The sequence below is a fragment of the Coregonus lavaretus genome (genome assembly GCF_964263955.1).
Source record: "Coregonus lavaretus genome assembly, chromosome: 33".
Lineage (NCBI taxonomy): Eukaryota > Metazoa > Chordata > Actinopteri > Salmoniformes > Salmonidae > Coregonus > Coregonus lavaretus.
In genome coordinates, this window is record NC_140020.1 from 34,935,369 (window position 1) to 34,962,696 (window position 27,328).

Sequence of the window (27,328 nt, forward strand, 5' to 3'; positions counted from 1 at the left end):
TGCTGGTGTTTATTACACATGGTACCAAGCCTGGTACCAAGTCTGTTTGTGCTGTATCGCAAACTCCTATAGTCGATGAAATTACAATGACCATAGGAGTTGTCAAGATAGCACTAACGCTCTGGATAAGAGCGTCTGCTAAATGACGTAAATGTACATGTAACAGATCTGGGACCAGGCTATATTAAGCAGCCTTTAAGTGGTAGTTTAAAGGAGACTGGGAGTAAAGCAATTTGAGTGTGTTTTGTCTGAAAGGAATGAGTATGGTCCATCCCTCTATGACCTTACATCCTCTCCTTCCCCCTCCTCTATCCTTTACATAAACAATGACTGCACTTCACCTCACTAATTTACTTTCTCTCCCTGACTCAAGACCATAAGGGCCGTCCTTGACATTTTATGACTTCCTTTTTACGAGCCAGTTGTTGATTACACCTTTAAAGGGTAAAGCAGAAACCATGGCAAACACCAGAGCCGTTTTTGTTCTGATGGGCCTCCTCTTCCCATCTCGTGGAGGCAAGTCAGCCCATACAGTACAGTGCAACATGGAGAACACAAAATGCTGGCAGAAATATAGGCTAAATGAACTTCTTTAACCAAATTACTCTGCTGCCTGCAGTATCAATAATGAAAAAGCTCTTTATTATGTAAAAACTGAGCGTAACGTCTCGTCTTTGTGCGAAAGCAGAGAGATGGTTAGGAGGTGTTGTTTACCTGGGGCTATATTCAGTGGGGAACAATGTTATGGATGATGCATGCTATAAAATTGTAATATAGAAATTTATATTATTTTAGCTAGTACTATACTATAACACATGAGTATTACATTGTTATGACCACCATACTAATATCTGAAACATTCTGGAAGTTAAGCCCCTATAAACAAGCCCGCCTTTTCACACTAAGGCTTGGCAGTACTCCAGTCTAGCCGAAGGAGTTTCTATAGCCACAATCCAGGGGTACTGAGGTGGACCGTTGTCATGTTCTCATTAGGCCAACTAGAGGCCATTTCTAACAGAAAGCTAATTTCCTGAAAGGCAAGGAAGCTGGGATATTCATTATAGTTAGAGAACTAAGAAAGGAAGCGAGGTGAGAGTGAAGTATGTAAGGTGACGATCTCAGATTGGCAAGGAGCATTTCAGCCACAAGCCTCACATGAACTCCCTCCATACTGAATCAACTGCTCTCAGGTTTGAACAAATTATGTAAAGTTGCCCCTGATCTAAGAACAGCTTACCCTTCCTAAATTTTAATTAAACCATTAAACTGACCTAAGATCAGTTCAGCAGCCCAATCCTTTTTCCACTCACTGATTCCAGCCCTGTTCCTGTTTGAGCAGCAAAAACAATGTGCTATCTATTTACAATCCTCCTCTCTGCATGACACCCAATGGTTTTATCACCATCCCACCAGGACAATGCTGGACACTTGCCTTCCAGTGGTATTCAGTGGGCGGAAATTGGAAATCCAAAACACAGCACTAGCCTGCAGCCAAACAATGGGGGCATCTCCCTGTGTTCTGCTTCCACTTCCTAACCACACAGACACAGAGCTTATAGAGGAGAGAGACTGTATTCTGGTGGAAGATAGGACTGGGGCTGCTATATCTAATGCCCTACAACACGGACATTCATGGACGGTCAAATTGTGGACGTTATTGTAACTGAAAGTGGATGATTTGACCACAAAATGATTTGACCACAAATCTCTTTGCGTTTTAGGGGCAGAGTTACGCTGGGTATGTCGTTCAATATGGTTAGATATAGCATCTTGTAGATAGCATAGACTGGATACAGAGAGCATACTACCCTCCCTCCTTCTGTCTCCTCAGCCTCCATGCTCTGGAATGGCAACAGTGTCACCACAACACAGCGAGGGGACGAGCCATGGCGCTCCAAATCTCTGATTACTGCTGCAGCTCTCCCCAAAAAAAGCAACACAAATCTAATTGTAGGCCTCCCTAACCTCAGGCACCGATAGAAAGAAAATATCATTTCAGTTTATTGGTTTTCCTGTTTTCAAAAATATTTTTTCGTTCATGGTGTCAAAGTCTCTTCTCAGTTAGGAAAATTCAAAGAAGAATTTGAAAGGACTAGTATAAGTGTATTATCTAAGTAGCTATTAGCAAGCCATATGGCTGTACTGCACACATAAATTACATGCCAAACACCATCTTTACTGCTGGTATTGTTCCCCAATGAGAGATCTAGAACAGTGCAATCATAGGAGATGTGTTTACATCCAGGAGCAATGATAACCCGTTTCTCTCTCCTAGACAAGGGCTCCCTGTGGTCTAGATAAGGATCATGGGTATTTATGTCTCCCAGTAGAGTACTTGTAGTGAAGCATCGGCTTTTGGTCCTATAGCCTCACAAGGACGTGGCAGTCAACAACACTTCAGAGGATCATCACTGAGTTATGCCGGCGGAAGTACTGTGTCTATACATTAGCACACAAACAAACAGAGAAACAGTGCAAACAGCTGAACAGACACTGCCCCTTCTACACAACCCATATTGGCTTATCTATGCTGATGTACTGTGTAAGCCTTGTTGAGACAGACATCTTGTCAACTGTCAGTAGCTCTGGTGTATTTCCCCCACTACCATCTCCATCTCCAGTGGAGTAGACGTCTCGTCTCGTCTCAAGGGCAGAGAAAGGAGAACACTTCATTGACCAATCAGAGGCCAGCTGGTCACAGTTCCATCACTGAGAGCTCCTCACAATTAACTCGCTTCTGAGGAGAAAAGCACTGGTCTGGGTCACATTCTACTGCAGGGTTTCACACACAAATCCTGTGTACACACACACACACACACACACACACACACAAAGACCTTGAACCTTTCATTCTTCTCCAAAGCTTAAATGTTGAAGGTTTAGCTCTAAATAAATACAACCTTTAAAGGGAGGGATAGTTTAACCCTCTAGAGCCAACACTTTGTTTCAGCACGATGTTAGCCCATAATCCCAGAAAAATCCCAAATCTCTGTGGGATTCCCATTTATGAGAAAATGATAATGGTACAACGAGGCGGAAGAAGTGCTGACAAAACACCTAAATTAACAGTCTCTAGACTTATTGAAATTTGATCCCAGATAAATCCCAAATAAAGTCTGCATGTTCACTGTAAAATATCAAGGTTCAATAATACATTCAAATGGAAAGCCTCCAAATAACATGTGCATAGGATAATCCTCTGAAATGCTCTGTAGAATAAAACACTGATCTCTTCAGGAATGGTTGACATTTGTCATCTAATTAAAAAAATGAAATGTACATTGCACGACATTGCACGCTATGTTAACAAAAGCTGTGTGTGTGTGTGTGTCTCTCTCTCTCTCTACTAACAAAGTGGTCATTGAGTAAGCCCTCAGCAGGCTGAGCATCTGATGTAGAGCCAGTGATCTGATATAAAGATGCTCTCAATCTGCCTCCACACATGAGCTCCAGCAGAAAACCAGCAGCTGGACACCCTCCATTTAAACTGCTGCTAATCATTGACGACACACATTAATCAACTCAAATGGCCTGGGCCAATATGGGCATGTCGCAGGTTAATCCACCAATTCCTCAAAGAGGTCTGGGGTCTGAGGGCTGGACAGTGTACACTAGACGGGTGAGTGTGAATCAATCAACCGAGTACAAGTCTGTCCCTCTCTCTCTCTATACAGGAAATCAGAGAGTGAATGAAGGCTCCTCCTCTTCCTGGTCATTGATCCACAGCAGCCAGCCATTACCAAAGCAGCCTTCACTAACTCACACAACTCCAGGGGAAAATAGGGCCAGACAGGTCTCTCCTGAGTCATGACATACAGTAATGGCTCAGCCTCTGATCAATAACCACTTAATCTGAGATGCATATGGGCATGTCCATGTACAGTGAGGGAAAAAAGTAGTTGATCCCCTGCTGATTTTGTACGTTTGCCCACTGACAAAGACATGATCAGTCTATAATTTTAATGGTAGGTTTATTTGAACAGTAAGAGACAGAATAACAACAAAAAAATCCAGAAAAACGCATGTCAAAAATGTTATAAATTGATTTGCATTTTAATGAGGGAAATAAGTATTTGACCCCCTCTCAATCAGAAAGATTTCTGGCTCCCAGGTGTCTTTTATACAGGTAACGAGCTGAGATTAGGAGCACACTCTTAAAGGGAGTGCTCCTAATCTCAGTTTGTTACCTGTATAAAAGACACCTGTCCACAGAAGCAATCAATCAATCAGATTCCAAACTCTCCACCATGGCCAAGACCAAAGAGCTCTCCAAGGATGTCAGGGACAAGATTGTAGACCTACACAAGGCTGGAATGGGCTACAAGACCATTGCCAAGCAGCTTGGTGAAAAGGTGACAACAGTTGGTGCGATTATTCGCAAATGGAAGAAACACAAAAGACCTGTCAATCTCCCTCGGCCTGGGGCTCCATGCAAGATCTCAACTCGTGGAGTTGCAATGATCATGAGAACGGTGAGGAATCAGCCCAGAACTACACGGGAGGATCTTGTCAATGATCTCAAGGCAGCTGGGACCATAGTCACCAAGAAAACAATTGGTAACACACTACGCCGTGAAGGACTGAAATCCTGCAGCACCCGCAAGGTCCCCCTGCTCAAGAAAGCACATATACAGGCCCGTCTGAAGTTTGCCAATTAACATCTGAATGATTCAGAGGAGAACTGAGTGAAAGTGTTGAGGTCAGATGAGACCAAAGTGGAGCTCTTTGGCATCAACTCAACTCGCCGTGTTTGGAGGAGGAGGAATGCTGCCTATGACCCCAAGAACACCATCCCCACCGTCAAACATGGAGGTGGAAACATTATGCTTTGGGGGTGTTATTTCTGCTAAGGGGACAGGACAACTTCACCGCATCAAAGGGACGATGGACGGGGCCATGTACCGTCAAATCTTGGGTGAGTACCTCCTTCCCTCAGCCAGGGCATTGAAAATGGGTCGTGGATGGGTATTCCAGCATGACAATGACCCAAAACACACGGCCAAGGCAACAAAGGAGTGGCTCAAGAAGAAGCACATTAAGGTCATGGAGTGGCCTAGCCAGTCTCCAGACCTTAATCCCATAGAAAATCTGTGGAGGGAGCTGAAGGTTCGAGTTGCCAAACGTCAGCCTCGAAACCTTAATGACTTGGAGAAGATCTGCAAAGAGGAGTGGGACAAAATCCCTCCTGAGATGTGTGCAAACCTGGTGGCCAACTACAAGAAACGTCTGACCTCTGTGATTGCCAACAAGGGTTTTGCCACCAAGTACTAAGTCATGTTTTGCAGAGGGGTCAAATACTTATTTCCCTCATTAAAATGCAAATCAATTTATAACATTTTTGACATTCGTTTTTCTGGATTTTTGTTGTTGTTATTCTGTCTCTCACTGTTCAAATAAACCTACCATTAAAATTATAGACTGATAATGTCTTTGTCAGTGGGCAAACATACAAAATCAGCAGGCGATCAAATACCTTTTTCCCTCACTGTACAGATCATTTGTAGTCAGCAATAGGGGAGTGATTGCTTCCTACAAGAGCACAAAACATGTACATTTCTAGACATCTTTGAAAAGCAAGTCAGGTAAAGAGCTTTTTTTGGTCTTAAATGGGCAGTGTTGTATTTTGAGACAGGCTTGAATAAGCAAAGTAGCCAATAGGCATAGGGTAGCATAATTTGTCTGATTCTCTGTAATAATGGTATGGGAATAATAATGTATTTTATTTGGTAAAGTGGTATCTTGCATCAAACAACACAACAACATTTTCAGTCACCTCCTTGTCTGAAGGACAAGTGGATAAACAGGTTTATGTTAAGCCCTGCATGTGTTTTCTTTTTCTCAAGGAATGTAGGCCTACATTGAACACCACACATTGGCTGCTACTGTAGGCTGAATAATATAACAGCTATTTCTTTGTTAAAATGTTATGTGATACATTTTCTCCATTGGTTTTGATGGTAGGACACTCTGGTAGGCCTACATTATGATGAAATAGCCACAGTAGCCTACATGGCCACTGTTAAAACTGTAAATTAAAGCGGGTACAGCCTCAGTGTTCACAGTAAACTCGATGGAAGTTGCACAGAATTTTCACAACATTCAAGTTTGCTCTCAGCAGACTTGAAATTTGCTCAGTGACGAAAATTAGATGGAACATTGGTCATTGCTGACACCCCATTCTTTCTGCAGACATATTTTAATCTTAATTCGAGTGGTCACATAAAAAACCGAGGGAGAGTTCTTCCAGTGTTTTTGTCAAATGTTCAGTGTAAATTGTTAAAAGTAGTCTATGTGCATAGAGTTGTATGGGTTTGTTAAACTTTGAAATCAATGGTTTTTGTTTGGCATACTGGTACAAAATCTGAGTCTCAGGGCAATTATGTTACCATGGAATTGCCCATATCTATGATATCCAACCCGACATGTATTTCATGAGTAGCATCTTGCTCTGATTCAAAATGCTTTGGTTGATTGATGATCCTTTACATGGCATGAGATTGGGTATAAGGTTGTTATGCATTGGCTATAAAGCTTTCCAGTAAGAGGTAGCCTTGATGGTGATCTTACCTTGTTTGAGTACGGCGGCCTGGCGAGGTTGACTCCATCTTTGATTAGTTTATCTCTAATCATGATCTTCAGCTTCAGTTTGGGGTAAATCACCAACTCCCTCCGCTTGCCAAGCGTCAGGTTCCTCTGTGCGCCCAGATACGCGCCCCCATTTCTCCCCACCCGGTCACTGTTCGGTTCGGTCCAAGACTTGGAAGACCGCAGTTTGGACTCGTACTGGTCCACCAGATGGCTGGCATACATTTCGGACGCGGGGGGCATCGGCTCAAGCGTAAAATACAGCCCCGCCGCCGTTTCCTTATCCTCGTCTTTCAGCCTTTGCACCGCGTCGTGGATCCGTTGCCGGTGGTGCGGTATGTAGACACCGATAGCATCCAGGTCGGGGTCCCCAATTTGTTTGCAAACTTCCAGATCATCGTAGCCGTTATCCACGAAGGACTCCACATACTGAGAGAGCTGGAGGGTCTTCAGCCACTCAAACACGATAACAGGTCCGGTGCTTGTCATGTTTGGGTGTTGTAAGTAATGTAGAGAATGCAGAACAGAAGACTTAACCAAAAATTACTTCCCCAAACGGATTTTAAATCTCATTGTTAAATGCAAATTAAAATCGCCAAATCTGTTCGCAAATAATGCGGTCTAAGCTTCCGGAACACACGAAGAAAGGACAATGCAAGTGTTGTAATCCATGACTCAATCCCAATAAACTGTATGCAGTTCAAAATCCTATTATTTATTTTAGGGAATATGGAAGATCCCTGTGCTATATCCAATGAACCCGTCTGTTGAAAAGGGTCAGTGAAAAGAAGTAGGCTGATATCCACCTGCCAAAATTTGCAGGATATGATTTCAGTGGCTACGGTGACAGCTGTTAAATCCTCGATGTCATTTCGCCATCGATGTTACTCGCCCATATTGACATGCCTGGCTCACAAGTGGTCACCATAAACAATAGCTTTAGGCACAGAGAAAATGATTAGTTAAAACAAAGAATTGTTCCAGGCAGTCGGATTAGAAAGTGTTGCCGTAGGCTTTTCCACTGAGGGAAATTGACAGAAAATATAATTTGAAATCAAAGTAATCCCGTACCAATGAGCGCGACCGCACGGACCGTGTTGTGTCCAAATGTTTTGGGTATACTCGGGCACTGCAAGCAGGTAGAGCGGTAAAACAATCCACATAGCCTAAATCACTTTCAATGTGGTGTTCCACGAGCCAAATTGTCTGTGCTCGAGCCCTCCACACCCCCAGATCCGCGTGTGACTTTAAAAATAGTGATGGAATTCCTTCTTTACAACCTGTCACGGTCAACGAGTCCCCACACAGAGTCCAAAGTTTACCACGAGAGGCAGAGAAAGACGCTCCCGAGAGCGCATTCCATCTGCCTTTCATACAGTTTAAATGAGCAGTCTCGAGTTTGATTCACGTCTCTCTCCTACTCAGTCTAATTTTTCTATCATCTCTCTCTCTCTCTCTCTCTCTCTCTCTCTCTCTCTCTCTCTCTCTCTCTCTCTCTCACTCTCACTCTCTCATTCCGTATTTCCCTGGTCTCGTTTCTCATCAAGCACTAGCACTCCCTGTCTAACAGTTGAGGTACTGAAATACTGGTCGTAGGCCCACGGTAGGCTACATTATTACATGATACTGGTATTACATTGAAAATGATGATTACATTATTATTACTGCTCTTTGTTTTGATGTTGCTGTTGCTTTTTTAGACAGAGAGAGAGAGAGAGAGAGAGAGAGAGAGAGAGAGAGAGAGAGAGAGAGCGAGAGAGAGAGAGGGAGAGCGAGAGAGAGAGAGAGAGAGAGAGCGAGAGAGAGAGAGAGAGAGAGAGAGAGAGAGAGAGAGAGAGCGAGAGAGAGAGAGAGAGCGAGAGAGAGAGCGAGAGAGAGAGAGCGAGAGAGAGAGCGAGAGAGAGAGCGAGAGAGAGAGAGAGAGAAAAACAGAGGAAACGGCTGGTTGACAAGTCATGAATGAGACCTGTCTGTCCATGTGGATGCCAGCCCAGCCCATCAGCAGTGATGCATGCTTTATCAAACCAGAGCTGACAGCTTATTAGAGTTTAGTTTGATACAATCACCACAACAATGCTGCTGCCTGGGAGTGATTTAAGCTGCGTTTCCCTTTATGACATGCAGCTTGCGTAGTACAAACACAAGACACAAGTCAGGTGAGAAGAGATGCATTTCAAATAACCCCATCTTGGAGCGGAATGTCAGAAACATGCCAGACATGCATGGGACAGTGGAGGCTCCTTAGAGGAGGAAGGGGAGGACCATCCTCCTCAGTGAAATTTAATTAAAATAAAAATAGTGAAACATGAAAAAAGTTATCCTTTTTAGATAAAACGATACTAAATATACGAATATGTCACCAAATAATTGATTAAAATACACTGTTTTGCAATTAAGGTCTACAGTAAGTTCAACAGCACTGTCTGGGGTAGCGCCATTGTGTAGCCATGAGAATGTTTTTGATATTATTCCATTCAAATTCGTTTTTTTCAAATTACAGGAGACGGGGATGTATATTATAAATTGTTTTCTTGGTTTTATAACTTTATTTTTGTGTCCAGTTAGTACAATTTATTTAAATTTGCCTTGCTAACTCTGCCTGAGATCAGCTTCACTAAGAAGGATGAAAAGGTGAGGGCGTTCAATACCAACTGGCATCAAAAGCATAGCTGGTTAACAGGGAGCCTTTCATCAAGCCGCCTGTATTGCTGGCCTTGCCTGCTTTTTGGAAAGTCTGAGCCTTGGTCGAAAGGTGGGTACGGTGACCTGAAGAACATATATCCTTCTGCTAAACGGCAAGACAAAAGCAGGGAGCATATAAATGCCCACATCAGATTCAAGCTTCTGGGAAAAAGCTGCATCGATTATGACGAATGTCTGCGTATTCAAACTGCGCAACACAACGAGAAAGTAAGAAGAAACAGGGATGTTCTCAAGCGGTTTATCAACACAACTGCGTTCTTGGGCATGCACGGATTTGCTTTTAGAGGACGAGAGGGAAAGTTCGGCCAACAAGGGCAACTACAAGGAGCTTTCAGAGGTAATTGCATGTTACGATGCTTCACTTGCTGAACATATCGAACTTTCGACTGTCTTTTATGGGATGTCGAAAACAATTCTGAACGATGTGAAAGCTTCCATCGCATCATCCATTAAAAGTTACATTAAAGAGACGCAGCACATTTTTGCGCGTGCGCTCAAGTAGGCTTTCCACTTTCCTCGGGTATTTATTTAGCAAAGACGATAACACATAATCACTCCGGATAGACACAAGCAAAAACCAACCTAAACATTAGAAATCTGTCTTTCTGTATGGGATGAAAAAGAGACTATTTTTCAGTTTGATCAACTGTAGGCTACGAATAATAGCAGCTGCATACAGCCTATGTGCCCTGTCCATCTGGTCAGGGTAAACTAATTGGTAACGTTATTATTATTATTATGTATTTACAGTCCATTTGTTTGTCAGGAGAAAATGTGAATGTGATCAAATGTAGTTTATATTCAAAATTGGGCTGGCTAGGCTGCCTATACGTTTTTAATAAAAAATTATTAACTGGAATTAATCAATCAACATAAAAGTGATGACAGGTGTGAGTACATTTTTTATAAGGCCTACAGTTGCTTAGGCAAATGCAAACATGCATAAAGCAAACTCAGCCCTGTGAGTTCTATTGTCTATCAGTTGTTGTCTATGTGTCTGGGTAGAGGAAATCCCCCTCCTAATCTAGTCTAAATATAATTAATATGAACAAATATATGGTAGATGCAGTTTGACAGGGTTTTCACCAGGAGTTTTTTTTTTGTTGAGTTTTTAAAAACCATGTGACCTGATTAGGAAAAACAGGTCCCATCATAGCCCATATAAAACCTTTTTACAGCTGATTAATGACTCCCGAGTGGCGCAGTGGTCTAAGGCACTGCATCGCAGTGCTAGCTGTGCCACTAGAGATCCTGGTACGAGTCCAGGCTCTGTCGCAGCCGGCCGCGACCGGGAGACCCATGGGCGGGCCACAATTGGTCCAGCGTCGTCCAAGGTAGGGGAGGGTTTGGCCGGCAGGAATGTGGGTTTGTTTCCCACGGGGGGCCAGTATAAAAAGAAAATACAAAAAAAAATTATACATGTATGCATCCACTAACTGTAAATTGCTCTGGAAAAGAGCGTCTGCTAAATGACTAAAATGTAAATGTAAAAATGAATCACTGTCATACCTTATAGGGTCCAGAGTTTTCCTAGTTAGTTTAACATATAAGGAAAAACTCCAGGCCCCAGGGGGTAAAAATTGGCCCACTGCTCTGGGACCTATGGTGCCACCAGTCTGCTTGCAGTTGTCAGTTATCGTCTGGTATGTGGATGATCAGGGCTTTATTCAGGAACGTTTCTTGGGCTACTTTGATGTGTCAAGTGGGCGAGATGCGCAGTCTGTGTTTGACTTCATGAAGACTTTATGAATTTTGAGATGTCTGAGTTTAACTTCATAGAGAAACTCGTTGTCCAAACCTACGATGGCGCAGCTGTAATGGAAAGTATCTGCTATTTGCATTTACAGCTAAGTCCCCTCCTGTTCCCTGATTAAGAGGTGATGAATATATCACCCCACTACCACTGTCAACTATCTCCTGACATGAACTGAAGCCACGTCTCATGTGCCCGCTCATCCACTGGCACATTGAATGTTTCCCCTCCAAGCACTGTGAGTATACCTATCAATTTTCTCTCATTACTGTATTTAGAGTCAATCACATACACCAACACAATCACACTATTACACATGAATGATTTTACTCCTTGCTTGGACTAACTCCTTCTTAGCTCTTTTGTCTAACTGTGTAGTGTGTTGTGTTATTGTTTTTTATCTTCCCAGTCAAATCCTGTCCTGCACTGGTCAAGCCTCTGAACACCTCAACTCATACCTCATACCTTCATTCAATCACTGCTGTGATCCCTTTCCAACACTGTAAGTAGCCCTCTCATTCCCATTTCCCATTATATTGTACTATAAATGCTTTAAATGCTTTAGGTTAAAATAACTTGTCTTTGACGATTTTTGAAACACACTTTGTCGTCTCCGTGCGTTCCGCGCCTATACCGTGGGTCTCCCATCCCCCTCAATTTTTCAAGTCACCAGCCTCCACTGGCATGAGAGGAGATTAGGGAGAGCCGAATTGGAAGCAGGATTTTCAGGAGACAGAACACAGAACATGGCCAAGAACTGGTGCAGAGATACTCAATAATATTGACATCTGCATAAGGAGTCTTAGTAAAGAAGAGGGAGGGACATCTGTGCTTACACACAAGAGAGTTTGTTTGTGTGTGTTCACTTTATGTCTGACCCCATCCTTTACATCACGCTACAGGAAATATCAATCATGTCCAATTAAAAAAAGCCTGTTATTACTTTACAACTCATCCACAGGGCTTTGCTTTACTGACTCTTCCCGTTCCTGTCCTCAGTCCTCTGTCATAGGAGCTGGAGTGACATTGGAGTGTCATTAGATCAGTTACAGAAACGGGATTATAGGACACGTGGTGACAGATGGGACATGGTGCGTGCCACGCTGGGTGGACTCAGAGCGCAGGACACAGGACGCAGGGCTGGCAGTACTGGTAGTGCCAGGAATACCATGTTTCCATACCGCTACCCAGCTACCCAGGTGGAACACAGTGGAAGGAGGTAGGAGCTGACTGCATGGGCTATTGCGCAATACATACAGTGCCTCACTCTTCATCTCCCTGTATCTATACTGTAAATAATGTATTTTGAGGTTCAGTTCTGTAATAAAATTATAATTAATACCATTTAGCAGACCCTTCTATCTAAAGCAACTTACAGTCATGTGTGCATACACTTTACATATGGATGGTTCTAGGAATTCAACCCACTACCTTGGCGTTACAAGCACTATGCTCTACCAACTGAGCTACAAAGGACAGGTTATCTGACTGTTACAGTACATCTATTTTTACACAATGCATATACTAGTTTCCTTGATATCTGCACAAGAGAGTAAAATCAGGGTACAGAGAATCAGACATTGAATCACAGCTCTGATATCATTTGAGTAAATAACACCATTACAACAGTGTTGCTATTATTGTCTTCTAGTCACGAATAGGCTACTGTAAAAGGCCTGTTCTATGCATTAGCCCCATTCCTCCAGAACTGAAGATGTGTATCGCCATTGGCCTGGAGGGGAGAAACCGTCTGTCACATCAGCAAACTCTTATCCAGGGACGGCTTGTTCAATAGGGCGATATGGGCGACGCACTGCCAAACGGGAAAAGGAAGGGATTTTTTTTCTAATCAATTATAAAAAATAAAAAAATAAAAATATTATATATTTTTTTAAATAAATTTATAAAAAATTATATCACGGCAACAGCAGTTATCAGTGTTCACGTCTGATCTGCCAGCCACTAAATGTCAAATCAGGCTAAAGTCGTGCTTCAAATGGCCCCGCCCGTTTTTTGGGCGATTTCAGTCAGGTTGAAAATCGCCCAGAAGTCTCTCATAGCCTGTCATGTAAAATCTATTTTTTTCACATTTCAAAGCTTTCAATACATTCTCTATGGGTGTCTGTGTGCATGCACTTACGCGCTTTCGTCATACGTGACGTAACGTTGAACGTAACTAAGACAATGGCGGCTATCAGCGTCTATGTTGCGACCTGCAGTGTGGCGTTATTTTATGTTTTTAATTTGTAGACTTAGTTTACAAACATTCTGCAAACATTCTGCTTTGGACTGATCTTCGGTTTTGGACTGATCTTGTTGATCGTGTACATACCCGCTACGAACGGACTAAATAATGAAAACGCTGCAGGCAGCTGTAATCCCAATACAGCTGGGAGACTTGACTGGATGACAGAGTCCCGGACAGAGAGGTGGAGCCGGTCACCTTCACCCTGGTCAGAGCGGACCGCGATCCTGGTAAGAGAGCGACTCTGTACCCCGACATTGAACTGCTTTCTGTGTCATTGAACCTTACTATTGTTGATAAAACAAGTTTACTGGAGAACGGAGAAAAAGTAGAGACTTTTGGACAAGGTGGATAATTGTATAATATAAGGCAGTTTATTCAGAGGTAAAGATATCTGCAATCGCGTTCACGGACCCGTTCGTCAAACTCTTAGGGAGCTATAAATCAAGCCCCATTACTTACCATATCAGATAAGAGAAATTGCTGCAGCTACATATATTTTACATCCTGGCCCTACATAGTTCACTATTTGCATCACTTACCAAAATATTACATGTGGTCATATATGCTTGGAAAGTGGAGATGCCATAGAACGTCAAAAAAGTAAACATTGCTGGAGACACATTGCCGTTTTGGAGAAGACATCGCGTTTGCTAGCGAAGAGATTTGTTGTGGCAAATGAACTTGGGCTGGGAATTGCCAGGAACCTCACGATAAGATATATGCATCAGCATTGCGAGTCTCATGATTCTATACGTATTGCGATTCGATACTGTGATTTTATTGCGCACCATATGTCTGTTGCAGAGGGATCAGAAAGCCATGAGAACGAGTTTTGATCAGTCATGGAAATAAAAGTGCTGAAAACAAATTGGCTCCCAATGTGAAAAGATTGAGAACAAGCTATGAAGGAACAATAATGGTGTTTTGGTGCAGGTACAGCCAACTAGCGCTAAAATATTGCGATATTGTCAATACAGTATATCGTAAAGTATCACTATGTAACTCGATTTCTTTCACCCCAATCCCTCAAATCAACGGTAAATAACTGAATTGTTTGCCCCACATTTAGCTAAGATGATTAGCTAGCCAGCTAAAATGTTTTATTTAGTTAGCAGTCGCATCTACAATAGTTTACTGTCAATAACATGTCTCCAAAAATGACGTGGTGTCTCCAATTGTGTTGACATTTTACAATTGCAATGCGCATCCATGAGTATCCACTTTCTGTAGCTCAGCTGGTAGAGCATGGTGCTTGTAACGCCAAGGTAGTGGGTTCGATCCCCGGGACCACCCATACACAAAAATGTATGCACGCATGACTGTAAGTCGCTTTGGATAAAAGCGTCTGCTAAATGGCATATTATTATTATTATTATTATCTGAAGAGAGCCCCGAAACATTGTGTGCAGACATTTTATGCAATAAATGAAGTAGGTTCAATCTAGTAGTTCTGATCTTCTGATTGGTCCTGATGAGTTGGGCGAGGTCCCCTCCAGGCTACTGTCACTGTTGCATTGGCTCTGAGTCGGGTTCTCTGTCTTCAAATGTTCAGCCTAAGAGAGGGGATTTTTGTGTGTGTGTGTGTGTGTGTGTGTGTTTAACAGTGATGATGTGTGTGTGTGTGTGTTTGTGTGTGTGTGTGTCCTCAGAGCAAGAACTCGTGAGTTGGAAGAACTGAGAGGCCTATGGCGTGGGTGTTGTCCTTGGCCACCTGCTGACAAGGCTGACAAGATAGGACCCTTTTGTCCATTGTTATTGGATAGGAACAGAACTTATAACCAGCTCCTGACCTAAATAGATCTTAGCACAACATTTTACTCAACATATCATATTCCATATTCACTATAACAAATATATTTACTACGACATTAGCAAGAACCGCCACATCCTCAGCCGGCTAATCCAGTGTGTGAAGTTTTGCGGAGTGTTTGAGTTAGCTTTGCGAGGCAAAGATGAAACTGAGGGCTCCACCAACCCTGGTAAGCCAACACTTTTGAGATCAGTCAATAAATGATTCTGGTATTGACTTATATGCTGCCCCTGTCTTCATGTTGTTGCTGGACATATCTTTTTTTAAATGTGTGTAGGTCACCTAAATCATCAGAAAAATTGCCCCTCCTGAGAATTTTTTCAGGAGCCGCCACTGCTCTTATCTAACCTTCGCTTAACCATCTCAGAATGAGGGGGCCCATATTATATGATATGGATGTGGTGGAGAGGTGGTGGTGATTTAAGGAGGGGGTCGTGGTAATGAAGAAGAGACAGAAGAGAGAGTGGGTCAGACAGGTTCACAGCAGCCAGATCTATTAGACGCAGCCTGAGGGGAGAGGAGTTACTCTGGCAGAGCTGGGAGAAGGCAATCTGACTCTGAGTGGATGGTGGAGTGTTAGAGAGAGGTTTCAGGAGAGAGGTGTGTTAACATCTGAGAAGTCCTTAACCTCCTCCCACACAGGTGCATGTGGATTAGATCTTCCTTATTCCCTGCTGCACGGCATGCCGCTATGCTCTGTGGTTCCCTGCTGTATCCGAGCTCCCCTTTGTGGGAGAAGATATCAAATCGCTGATTATTGCCTATGATTGCTGCCTCGGTAGTGTCTCCAGGGGCTGCCCAGGCCAGAGTAGAGGCTCCCAGAGCTGATTATTGCCTGTGATTGCCGCATCAGTTCTGTTAGACTCTGCTCCATTTCTACATCCACAGCTGACGTTTGGCAAAAAAATCCCCAAAAGACTACAGTATGTGCTCTTCTAAAAAAATCATGCATATTCTATTAAAATCATGCACATTAGCAGCTCAATGAGAAATGGAAATAGTTTATAAAAAGGCCATTGTGAGGGAGGGGGACGGGGGGACGGGGGGGAGGGGGGGACCAGCAAAAGGTCCCAAAGCTTCTGTGCATATGCAGGATTCTCTACGTAGATTTTTCAAGTAGCTGTTGCTCACCTTCCTGTAGTAACCAAAAAAGTGTTAAACAAATCAAAATATATGTTATATTTGAGATTCTTCAAATAGCCACCCTTTGCCTTGACAGCTTTGCACACTCTTGGCATTCTCTCAACCAGCTTCATGAGGTAGTCACCTGGAATGCATTTCAATTAACAGGTGTGCCTTGTTAAAAGTTAATTTGTGGAATTTCTTTCCTTCTTAATGCATTTGATCCAATCAGTTGTGTTATGACAAGTTAGGGGGGGTATACAGAAGATAGCCCTGTTTGGTAAAAGACCAAGTCCATATTATGGCAAGAACAGCTCAAATAAGCAAAGAGAAACAACAGTCCATCATTACTTTAAGACATGAAGGTCAGTCAATACGGAACATTTCAAGAACTTTTAAAGTGCAGTGGCAAAAACCATCAAGTGCTATGATGAAACTGGCTCTCATGAGGACCGCCACAGGAATGGAAGACCCAGAGTTACCTCTGCTGCAGAGGATACGTTCATTAGAGTTAACAGCCTCAGAAATTGCAGCCCAAATAAGTGCTTCACAGAGTTCAAGTCACAGACACATCTCAACATCAACTGTTCACAGGGGACTGTGTCAGGCCTTCATGGTCGAATTGCTGCAAAGAAACCGCTAATAAAGGACACCAATAAGAAGAAGAGACTTGCTTGGGCCAAGAAACACGAGCAATGGACATTAGAACGGTGGAAATGTGTCCAAATTGGAGATTTTTGGTTCCAACCGCCATGTCTTTGTGAGACACGGTGTGGGTGATCGGATGATCTCCGCATGTGTAGTTCCCACCGTAAGGCATGGAGGAGGAGGTGTTATGGTGTGGGGGTGCTTTGCTGGTGACACTGTCTGTGATTTATTTAGAATTCAAGGCACACTTAACCAGCATGGGTACCACAGCATTCTGCAGCGATACGCCATCCCATCTGGTTTGGGCTTAGTGGGACTATCATTTGTTTTTCAACGGGACAATGACCCAACACACCTCCAGGCTGTGTAAGGGCTATTTTACCAAGAAGGAGAGTGATGGAGTGCTGCACCAGATATAGACATACACATACAAACAACTTAAAGACTAACACAAACAACAACTACATCTCATCTGCCCAGACCCACATGCTCACACCCCCATCCCTTGTGCCTGCATTATTGTTTGCCACATGACCCATGTTATTTCAATAATAAATCGAAAATAGATTTTTCCATTGTGTTAATGATGGCGGTTTAATTGATTTCCAGGTTTTTAGTATAAGTTTTTTCAAAATGAGTGATGAGAAGAGAATCTTCCAGCCAATTGGGTATCTCACTACACCCCCATATGCCACGTCTTGAAATATGCAGACAGACAAATTAAAAGTAAGTTTACATTGTAATACTTCTGACAGCCAACTTTCTAACTCTGGCCACAACTTTTGGCCTTCATAGCATTCCCAGAAAGCATGGATGATTGAGTCATTGTTAGTTATACACTTTAGACATGACTCTGTTGTTGGGCTGTAGCATTTTATGAATTTTAGTTTAGTTGATACTAGAGTAAGCATACATTTTTATTTATGTATTTAACCTTTTATTTAACTAGGCAGGTCAGTTAAGAACAAAATCTTATTTACAATGACGGCCTACCAAAAGGCAAAAGGCCTCCTGCGGGGACGAGGGCTGGGATTATATATATATATATATAGGACAAAACACACATCACGACAAGAGAGACACCACAACACTACATAAAGAGAGACCTAAGACAACAACATAGCATGGCAGCAACACATGACAACACAGCATGGTAGCAACACAACATGACAACAACACGGTAGTAACACAACATGGCAGCAGCACAACATGGTAGCAGCACAAAATATGGTACAAACATTATTGGGCACAGACGACAGCACAAAGACAAGAAGGTAGAGACAACAATACATCACGCAAAGCAGCCACAACTGTCAGTAAGAGTGTCCATGATTGAGTCTTTGAATTAAGAGATGGAGATAAAACTGTCCAGTTTGAGTGTTTTTTGCAGCTCGTTCCAGTCGCTAGCTGCAGCGAACTGAAAAGAGGAGCGACCCAGGGATATGTGTGCTTTGGGGACCTTTAACAGAATGTGACTGGCAGAACGGGTGTTGTATGTGGAGGATGAGGGCTGCAGTAGGTATCTCAGATAGGGGGGAGTGAGGCCTAAGGTTTTATAAATAAGCATCAACCAGTTGGTCTTCGACTGGTATACAGAGATTACCAGTTTACAGAGGAGTATAGAGTGCAGTGATGTGTCCAATAAGGAGCATTTGTGGCAAATCTGATGGCCATTTGTGGCAAATCTGATGGCCGCTCGAGATCACCCTTACCTGCCGATCTATGAATTACATCTCCGTAATCTAGCATTGGTAGGATGGTCATCTGAATCAGGGTTAGTTTGGCAGTTGGGCTGAAAGAGGAGCGATTACGATAGAGGAAACCAAGTCTAGATTTAACCTTAGCCTGTAGCTGAGAGAAGGACAATGTACCGTCTAGCCATACTCCCAAGTACTTGTATAAAGTGACTACCTGACGCTCTAAACCCTCAGAGGTAATAATCACACCGGTGGGGAGAGGGGCATTCTTCTTACCAAACCACATGACCTTTGTTTTGAAGGTGTTCAGAACAAGGTTAAGGGCAGAGAAAGCTTGTTGGACACTAAGAAAGCTTTGTTGTAGAGTGTTTAACACAAAATCCGGGGAGGGGCCAGCTGTGTATAAAACTGTATCATCTGCATATAAATGGATGAGAGAGCTTCCTACTGCCTGAGCTATGTTGTTGGTGTAAATTGAGAAGAGCGTGGGGCCTAGGATCGAGCCTTGGGGTACTACCTTGGTGACAGGCAGTGGTTGAGACAACAGATGTTCTGACTTTATACACTGCACTCTTTGAGAGAGGTAGTTAGCAAACCAGGTCAAAGACCCTTCAGAGACACCAATTCTCCTTAGCCGGCCCACAAGAATGGAATGGTCTACCGTATCAAACGCTTTGGCCAAGTCAATATAAATAGCAGAACAACATTGCTTAGAATCAAGGGCAATGGTGACATCATTTAGGACCTTTAAGGTTGCAGTGACACATCCATAACCTGAGCGGAAACCAGATTGCATACCAGAGAGAATACTATAGACATCAAGAAAGCCAATCAGTTGATTATTGACAATTTTTTCCAACACTTTTGATAAACAGGGCAAAATAGAAATTGGCCTATAACAGTTAGGATCAGCTTGATCTCCCCCTTTAAATAAAGGATGCACTGTGGCTGCCTTCCAAGCAATGGGAACCTCCCCAGAGAGGAAAGACAGGTTAAAAAGGTCAGAGACAGGCTTGGTGATGATAGGTGCTGCAACCTTAAAGAACAAAGGATCTAAACCATCTGACCCAGATGTTTTTTTTTGTTTTTCTTGCCAACATCAGTTCTTTTGTCATGGTTCCAATAGTTTATATTTTTTTCTAAGAGATTATCAGTTGAATATGCTCTCTGCAAGGTTTTGTATGTCTTACCTATCATATGAACATCATTATCTGACTCAAATAAGATTCCCACAAGGTTGCTCTGATGTCCAAAAGATTTGAAATTACAATTTTGTGATATGTAACTTTTAAGTTGCATGTATTTGAAAATATCTACATTGGTCAGTTCAAAATTGCTTTTGAATTCTGTCATGGAAATAAATGTATTTCCTGTTACCAAGTAATTTATAATTTCTATGCCTTTAGTAAGACCAATTTATCTGTGAATTCTGAAAAGCTATCCAAGGATTGTTCCATAGGGTTGTGTTTTTAGGGAGTTTTTAGGTAGTGATCCTATTCTTTAACTTTGATTCTTGGTTGAGATGGAGCCGTGAATCCGACATATATGTTTTTAATTTGTAGACAAACTGGAATTTGTTGACAACCAAACACAATTCAATATCACTTTTGCAATACAGTAAATAGCCTATTGAGAAGTTAACAAAAGATATGTTGGATTCACGTCTCTAACTAAACCAAACAAAAGTGAAAGAATAGGATTAAGCCAGTGGCTCAAATGAAGCTATTATGCGTTGTCAACTAAACACAATTCCATAATATTTTTCTAATACAGTACATAGTCTAAAGTTAAGGCTTTCTTACAAACTAATGTAACAGTAGACCTATTTATTCAACCTTAAAGCTGCAATATGTAACTTTTTGGGGCGACTCGACCAAAGTCACAGAAATGCTTGTTATACAGTGGGGGAAAGAAGTATTTAGTCAGCCACCAATTGTGCAAGTTCTCCCACTTAAAAAGATGAGAGAGGCCTGTAATTTTCATCATAGGTACACGTCAACTATGACAAACAAATTGAGAAAAAAAATCCAGAAAATCACATTGTAGGATTTTTAATGAATTTATTTGTAAATTATGGTGGAAAATAAGTATTTGGTCATCTACAAACAAGCAAGATTCCTGGCTCTCACAGACCTGTAACTTCTTCTTTAAGAGGCTCCTCTGTCCTCCACTCCTTACCTGTATTAATGGCACCTGTTTGAACTTGTTATCAGTATAAAAGACACCTGTCCACAACCTCAAACAGTCACACTCCAAACTCCACTATGGCCAAGACCAAAGAGCTGTCAAAGGATACCAGAAACAAAATTGTAGACCTGCACCAGGCTGGGAAGACTGAATCTGCAATAGGTAAGCAGCTTGGTTTGAAGAAATCAACTGTGGGAGCAATTATTAGGAAATGGAAGACATACAAGACCACTGACAATCTCCCTCGATCTGGGGCTCCACGCAAGATCTCACCCCGTGGGGTCAAAATGATCACAAGAACGGTGAGCAAAATCCCAGAACCACACGGGGGGACCTAGTGAATGACCTGCAGAGAGCTGGGACCAAAGTAACAAAGCCTACCATCAGTAACACACTACGCCGCCAGGGACTCAAATCCTGCAGTGCCAGACGTGTCCCCCTGCTTAAGCCAGTACATGTCCAGGCCCGTCTGAAGTTTGCTAGAGTGCATTTGGATGATCCAGAAGAGGATTGGGAGAATGTCATATGGTCAGATGAAACCAAAATATAACTTTTTGGTAAAAACTCAACTCGTCGTGTTTGGAGGACAAAGAATGCTGAGTTGCATCCAAAGAACACCATACCTACTGTGAAGCATGGGGGTGGAAACATCATGCTTTGGGTTTTTCAGCAAAGGGACCAGGACGACTGATCCGTGTAAAGGAAAGAATGAATGGGGCCATGTATCGTGAGATTTTGAGTGAAAACCTCCTTCCATCAGCATGGACATTGAAGATGAAACGTGGCTGGGTCTTTCAGCATGACAATGATCCCAAACACACCGCCCGGGCAATGAAGGAGTGGCTTCGTAAGAAGCATTTCAAGGTCCTGGAGTGGCCTAGCCAGTCTCCAGATCTCAACCCCATAGAAAATCTTTGGAGGGAGTTGAAAGTCCGTGTTGCCCAGCGACAGCCCCAAAACATCACTGCTCTAGAGGAGATCTGCATGGAGGAATGGGCCAAAATACCAGCAACAGTGTGTGAAAACCTTGTGAAGACTTACAGAAAACGTTTGACCTGTGTCATTGCCAACAAAGGGTATATAACAAAGTATTGAGAAACTTATGTTATTGACCAAATACTTATTTTCCACCATAATTTGCAAATAAATTAATAAAAAATCCTACAATGTGATTTCTGGATTTTTTTTCTCATTTTGTCTGTCATAGTTGATGTGTACCTATGATGAAAATTACAGGCCTCTCTCATCTTTTTAAGTGGGAGAACTTGCACAATTGGTGGCTGACTAAATACTTTTTTCACCCACTGTATATCTGTCATTCTCATTGAAAGCAAGTCTAAGAAGCCGTAGATCTGTTTTATGTACGCTATTTCAATGCTTCCTGTTCTTACGTTCATTTTTGCATATTTTACTTTAGGTTTTGTACACCAGCTTCAAACAGCTGAAAATACAAAGTTTTTGGTTATGGAAAATATATTTCGCAGCGGCTTAGATGGTACAATGATTCTCTACACTATACTTGCTTATTTTGTCACAAACTGAAATTAGAACATCATTGATCACTTGCACTATGTAATTTTAGTGTAATCTTAACTGCAATCCAGGTCATTTGGTTGTGCTATTAGATTAAGCACAGTGATAACATATTACATTGTTGTATACTGTAAATAAAACATTTAGATGACAACTAAACCAAAATGAGATTAGTTTTTTCCCCCATTTGAATTTGGTTGTGCTTTTTAGATGGTTGAAAGCATAGTGATAACACATTCGGAATTCAACAAACTTGAGACAACTAGCTACCCTCCACTCAGATAAACTATCAAAACAAAATGATATTTTCCCATCCTGCGTCATGGACTGGGCATCCAGTGGATTCTCTAGCAGCCTCCCGGCACATTGAACTGGAACTGGGAGTTGAGGAAAGCACTTGATTTGTCTTTTTTTCTCTTTTAATTACACACTTTTAATTACACTCTGGGTTCCAATCCCCAGAGACCAACTGGCATAGGCGGTGTGTCCATAAGGCTAGGGGTAAAGCTAAGCTTCCCCAACAGTAAACTGAATTAAATGTCCATTATTATATAGCCTAATTAGCCTACTCCTGTCTATACAGAAATAAATATAATCATTCAAAATAGGCTACTAAACCAGAAAGCATGATTTGGCCATGTAAATCATCACACTTATTTTTCTTAAAACTGCATTGTTGGTTAAAGGCTTGTAAGTAAGCATTTCACTGTAACCTGTTGTATTCGGCGCATGTGACAAAAATTGTTTTGAATCGTATTGCCTACAGTCGGAAAGGCCCGCAAAATGAGTTTCGACTGTCAGTAAAAAGTAGAGGCCCAGCCAGGCATATCGCAATATTTCAAAATACAATCGTGGGAAAGCATAGTTTGGAAAGCAAATGGCTAATGCTGTAAAGGGAAAACAATGAAATTACTCTAATCTGTCTTTTAGTTATCAACATTCTCAACTTAATTAAGTGAACAGTATAATCTATCTTATTGGCACCAGCGGAGAGCATCGGCCATATCCCCATTGAGTGTGCATATTTACTCTTTATCATTGTTGGGTCAGTGCCACTTGAAAGTTTGTTTTTGGACAATCATTTCAGGTTAGATGTATTTGTCTCCCCTTCTCGTAGGTCTATTATATGGATCAGACAATGTTGATTGATCGGTTTGTCAGTGTCAGCAGAGTATGCAACCCGGTAATTTTTGTCGTTTAAAAAAAAGATTCTGTTGATGTGTCCAGTCATAAAAAGTGTAGTAAAATTGCATGAAATGTGTTTATAAAAAGCCACATTTTTTCTGTGCATAGAACGGAGCGGGAGAGAGCTCACCTCCCTGAGGGCAGAGTAGGGTCAATGCAGTGAGCCACATGCCTATGCACAGGGGGCCATAAGCTGCTGTCAATCATTCCGACAGAATCCATCAGAATCACAACCTGCGGAAGCCAATTGCCTGTCTTTGTTTCCACCAAAAGAGAGAAAGATATTACATTTTTGCATCTTATTTGGGAATGTTTGTAATTTCCCTGCGGCTCAAGTTCAATCGGGCAGGCTGGTCTGAATGCTCGTTTAACTTCATCCAGTAAGCATAACATCATTCACTTTGTTTACTATTCTAAGGGCATAGTGGGAATAAATACAAATGTATCATCATCAGCATAGCGTCTTGTTTCTTCTCCTTTTTCCTATTAGCCACATGCAAAATGTCATTCACCTATTGACCTTATAGCCTATAAGCATGACACAATAATGCACATTCCTCTCGCTTGCTGTTCAACCTATGGGCTCACTTTTGCAATTATCACCTTCCTCTCTCTCAACCAATGGGCGTGAATCTTGGAATGTATTCAGTGGTGATTTTAGCATGTAAATCTGGGTGGGGCAAACTCCCAAAAATATTTCTAGATGCATGCCAGCAATGCCACTACACAACACAACACTAAACAATACATTAATTGCACTATAACGGTGACAAATGGTGCCCACAAACTGTTAGGGCCTATAGCAGAGTCCCAACAGCAGTCCCAAAACCTTACCACTGCTACACCTGGCTGTCAGCGGAGCCTTGTCTGGCAGCGAAACAGTTCATTCAGCTTAATTTACTGCCTTTTAAAAAAACATAGCTGATATGGCTGACTTGCTTAAACAAATGTGGTTTCTACTGACAATTGAGATGTACAAACTATGTCATTAGAGGACGACGAGCGGATAAGATGCAATCCGTAATTTGGATGAAGACAATGAGCGAGCTAGGACGGACGTAGTCAATATAACTATTTGTTCAACACTTTTGAAATGTACATCGACAGAATTCAGAACATGTATTCTCCCTCTACACCAAGTCAGAACCGTAGGATAAATAAAGGGGGTATGTAAGCAGACAACGAAAGCTCTTACAATATTTGATGATTACATTTCTCTAAAACAGGGTATAGGCTACATGTGCACCACCAAGTCAGAACAGTAGGCTCAATTATAAGGGGGAAAGGGACCAAATTATTAGGGTGAGGCGCATGGGCTACTAACAGCTTACTACACAACATACACTTAATATCACTTTCTTAGCTACAGTATACATATCTCCTGGCATAATACATCATTTATGCAGCAGCATAGAATACATTTTTGGACTCACCTTGTTTTGCTGTGCTCACTTGAACAGGAAGGTGGCGCGGCGGTCCCTCGTGGGCAAATTTTGTCATCAAACTTTGTCATCAAAGTCTGACATTCTCTGGATTTATGGTGTTTTAAAGACAACTGGAAACTTGAAAAAAATAACAAGGTCGAATCATGACGTCAGTGATCTTCAGGTCAGAGCTCTAGAAAGAGGCCCAAGTTCCCGACTTGGAATTCCGAGTTGGATGACCATTCCGAACATATTTTGTCTTGAACTCACTGAAGTCTGAGATTTCCCAGTTACGAGTTTCCAGTTGTTTTGAATGCGGCAGATACCCATAGGTTTTGCGGTGACGTAGTGTCCCCATGAATGACAGAACTCTGAGCCAATCACGGCGCAACTAGAGAACATTACCAACCCCTATGCTCCGTATTTTCCGCTGGCTGCCCCACCAACACAGAAAGCACTGAGCTAGGCTGAAACACCTGCATTTTGGAGCTGCCTTACTAAAGAAAGCAAAAAAGAGACCATATTAATGCCAAAATAACATGTAAAACAAAAACAAAATTTAAATTGAATGACTGGTCGCCACTGAATGTATTTATATGTCAACTTACCCTCATACCATCGTTTTTCAGCATAAGTTTTCCAATGACGGTCATTGCCTTCGGTGTTGGTTAGTGATGTCAGACTCCGAAATTTCCCGAGGGAGAGGATAAGTCCCATGTTCCAGCGATCGATCTACACGCACTCCCAAGCGATCCAGGTTTCCCCGAGAAGAAGTGAGAGAATTGACAGTAGGCAAGTGGGCCCATTTTCTGACGCTCAACTTCTGAGAATCCTGGGCCAAAAGGGCATCACAGTGGTTCCAGGCATGTCCAGGTATGAGCTCCTTCAACTGTGCATCTCTGTAACTCCCAGATGACGGCATCCCTTTCACGGGAGAAGTGGTCGGTTCGCCCAGAGGGAGGAAAAGGCACCAAATATTGGCTTTGTCAGAGAGGGGGATACCGCTAGATGTGAGCCTATCAGTGAAGGCTCCTCCTCAGAGGAAGGAGAGGACCATCCTTCTCAGAGAATTTCATGAAAATAAAAATAGTGGAACATTTAAAAAGTTATCCTTTTTAGATAGAACCATACTATGTATATTCATCTCACCAAATAATTGATTAAAACACACTGTTTTGCAATGAAGATCTACAGTAGCCTCAACAGCACTCTGTAGGGTAGCACCATGGTGTAGCCAGAGGACAGCTAGCTTCCTTCCTCCTCTGGGTACATTGACTTCAATACAAAATCTAGGATGCTCATGGTTCTCACCCCCCTCCATAGACTTACACAGCAATTATGACAACTTCCGGAGGACATCCTCCAACCTATCAGAGCTCTTGTAGCATGAACTGACATGTTATCCACCCAATCAAAGGATCAGACAATGAATCTAGTACTGAAAGCATAAGCTACCGCTAGCTATCGCTGCAGTGCATAAAATGTGGGGAGTAGTTGACTCAAAGAGAAAGAAAGACAATTGTTGAACAGTTTTGAACAAATTCATTTCTTCAAAAATGAAGGAGGAGCAAGAGAGAGAGAGAGATATGAGAGCAATATTTCGCATTTTCTTTTCACTTTCACTTACTTAGCTAGCAAATGCAGCTAGCTAGTCTAGCCTACTCAAACACCCGGCTCAAACAGAGGGATGCTGTGTTAGCTAGCTGGCTATGACTATCCAACACTGGAACTCTTCCAAGTCAAGGTAAGCTTTTGGTTTTACTAATTTATTGCCACCGGGGCCCGCCTGGTAACTGCTAAACTGCTTACTAGCTGTACACTGTACTGCATGATTGTAGAGGGTTTACTAACGCATTAGTTCTATTAGCTATGTTGACTATGACGTTACTTTAGCTAATATGGTGACAACGATGTAGGCTGTGTGTAGCGGTTATGATATGAAGGTTTGGCTTGGAAAGTTTTTTTTGCCTGGTCACAGACAGCTGATGTGTTGTGCAGTCCACAAGCGAAGTGAAAAGGTGAGAGGAGGAGAGCGCATAGATGCGAGAAGGAATACAACTAGCTGTTTATATGTGGCTATGAAAGTGAACTGTTTGCGTGTAATCAGGGGTGTATTCATTCACCGATTCTGTTGAAAACCATTTCTTAAACGGAAGCAACAGAACGAAACGGGGATAAACATCCCTGAATTTGTCCAATAGAAACTCTAGTTTGCAACTGTTGGACTAATGATTACGCCTTAGATCAGCTAGTTGCAGGCAAGAGTGTGCAAGGGCGGTATTGAATGTGTCACTGTCTGTCACTGTCTGTCACTGTCTGTCACCTCAAATCTTTCTCTCGACCTGTGTGCACCTACGTTGTAAACTTTCATTCATAGGCTAGGTTGTAGCAAGCTCATGCTGGGTATATGGAAAATTTGAGTATCATGTATGC

At 42.3% G+C, this 27,328-nt stretch overlaps 1 protein-coding gene across 1 annotated transcript in view; it reads right to left on the reverse strand.

Moving 5' to 3' along the window:
• Positions 1-7,074, reverse strand: part of LOC311108614 (SAM and SH3 domain-containing protein 1-like) — a gene marked incomplete at its 5' end in the record, with an annotated part of 269,415 nt that extends 262,341 nt beyond the window's left edge. The window contains one exon of the mRNA XM_084151280.1: positions 6,568-7,074. Coding sequence (XP_084007406.1) covers positions 6,568-7,074 — 507 coding nt within the window. The remainder of the gene's footprint in view (positions 1-6,567) is intronic.
• Between the last annotated feature and the right edge of the window lie 20,254 nt (positions 7,075-27,328).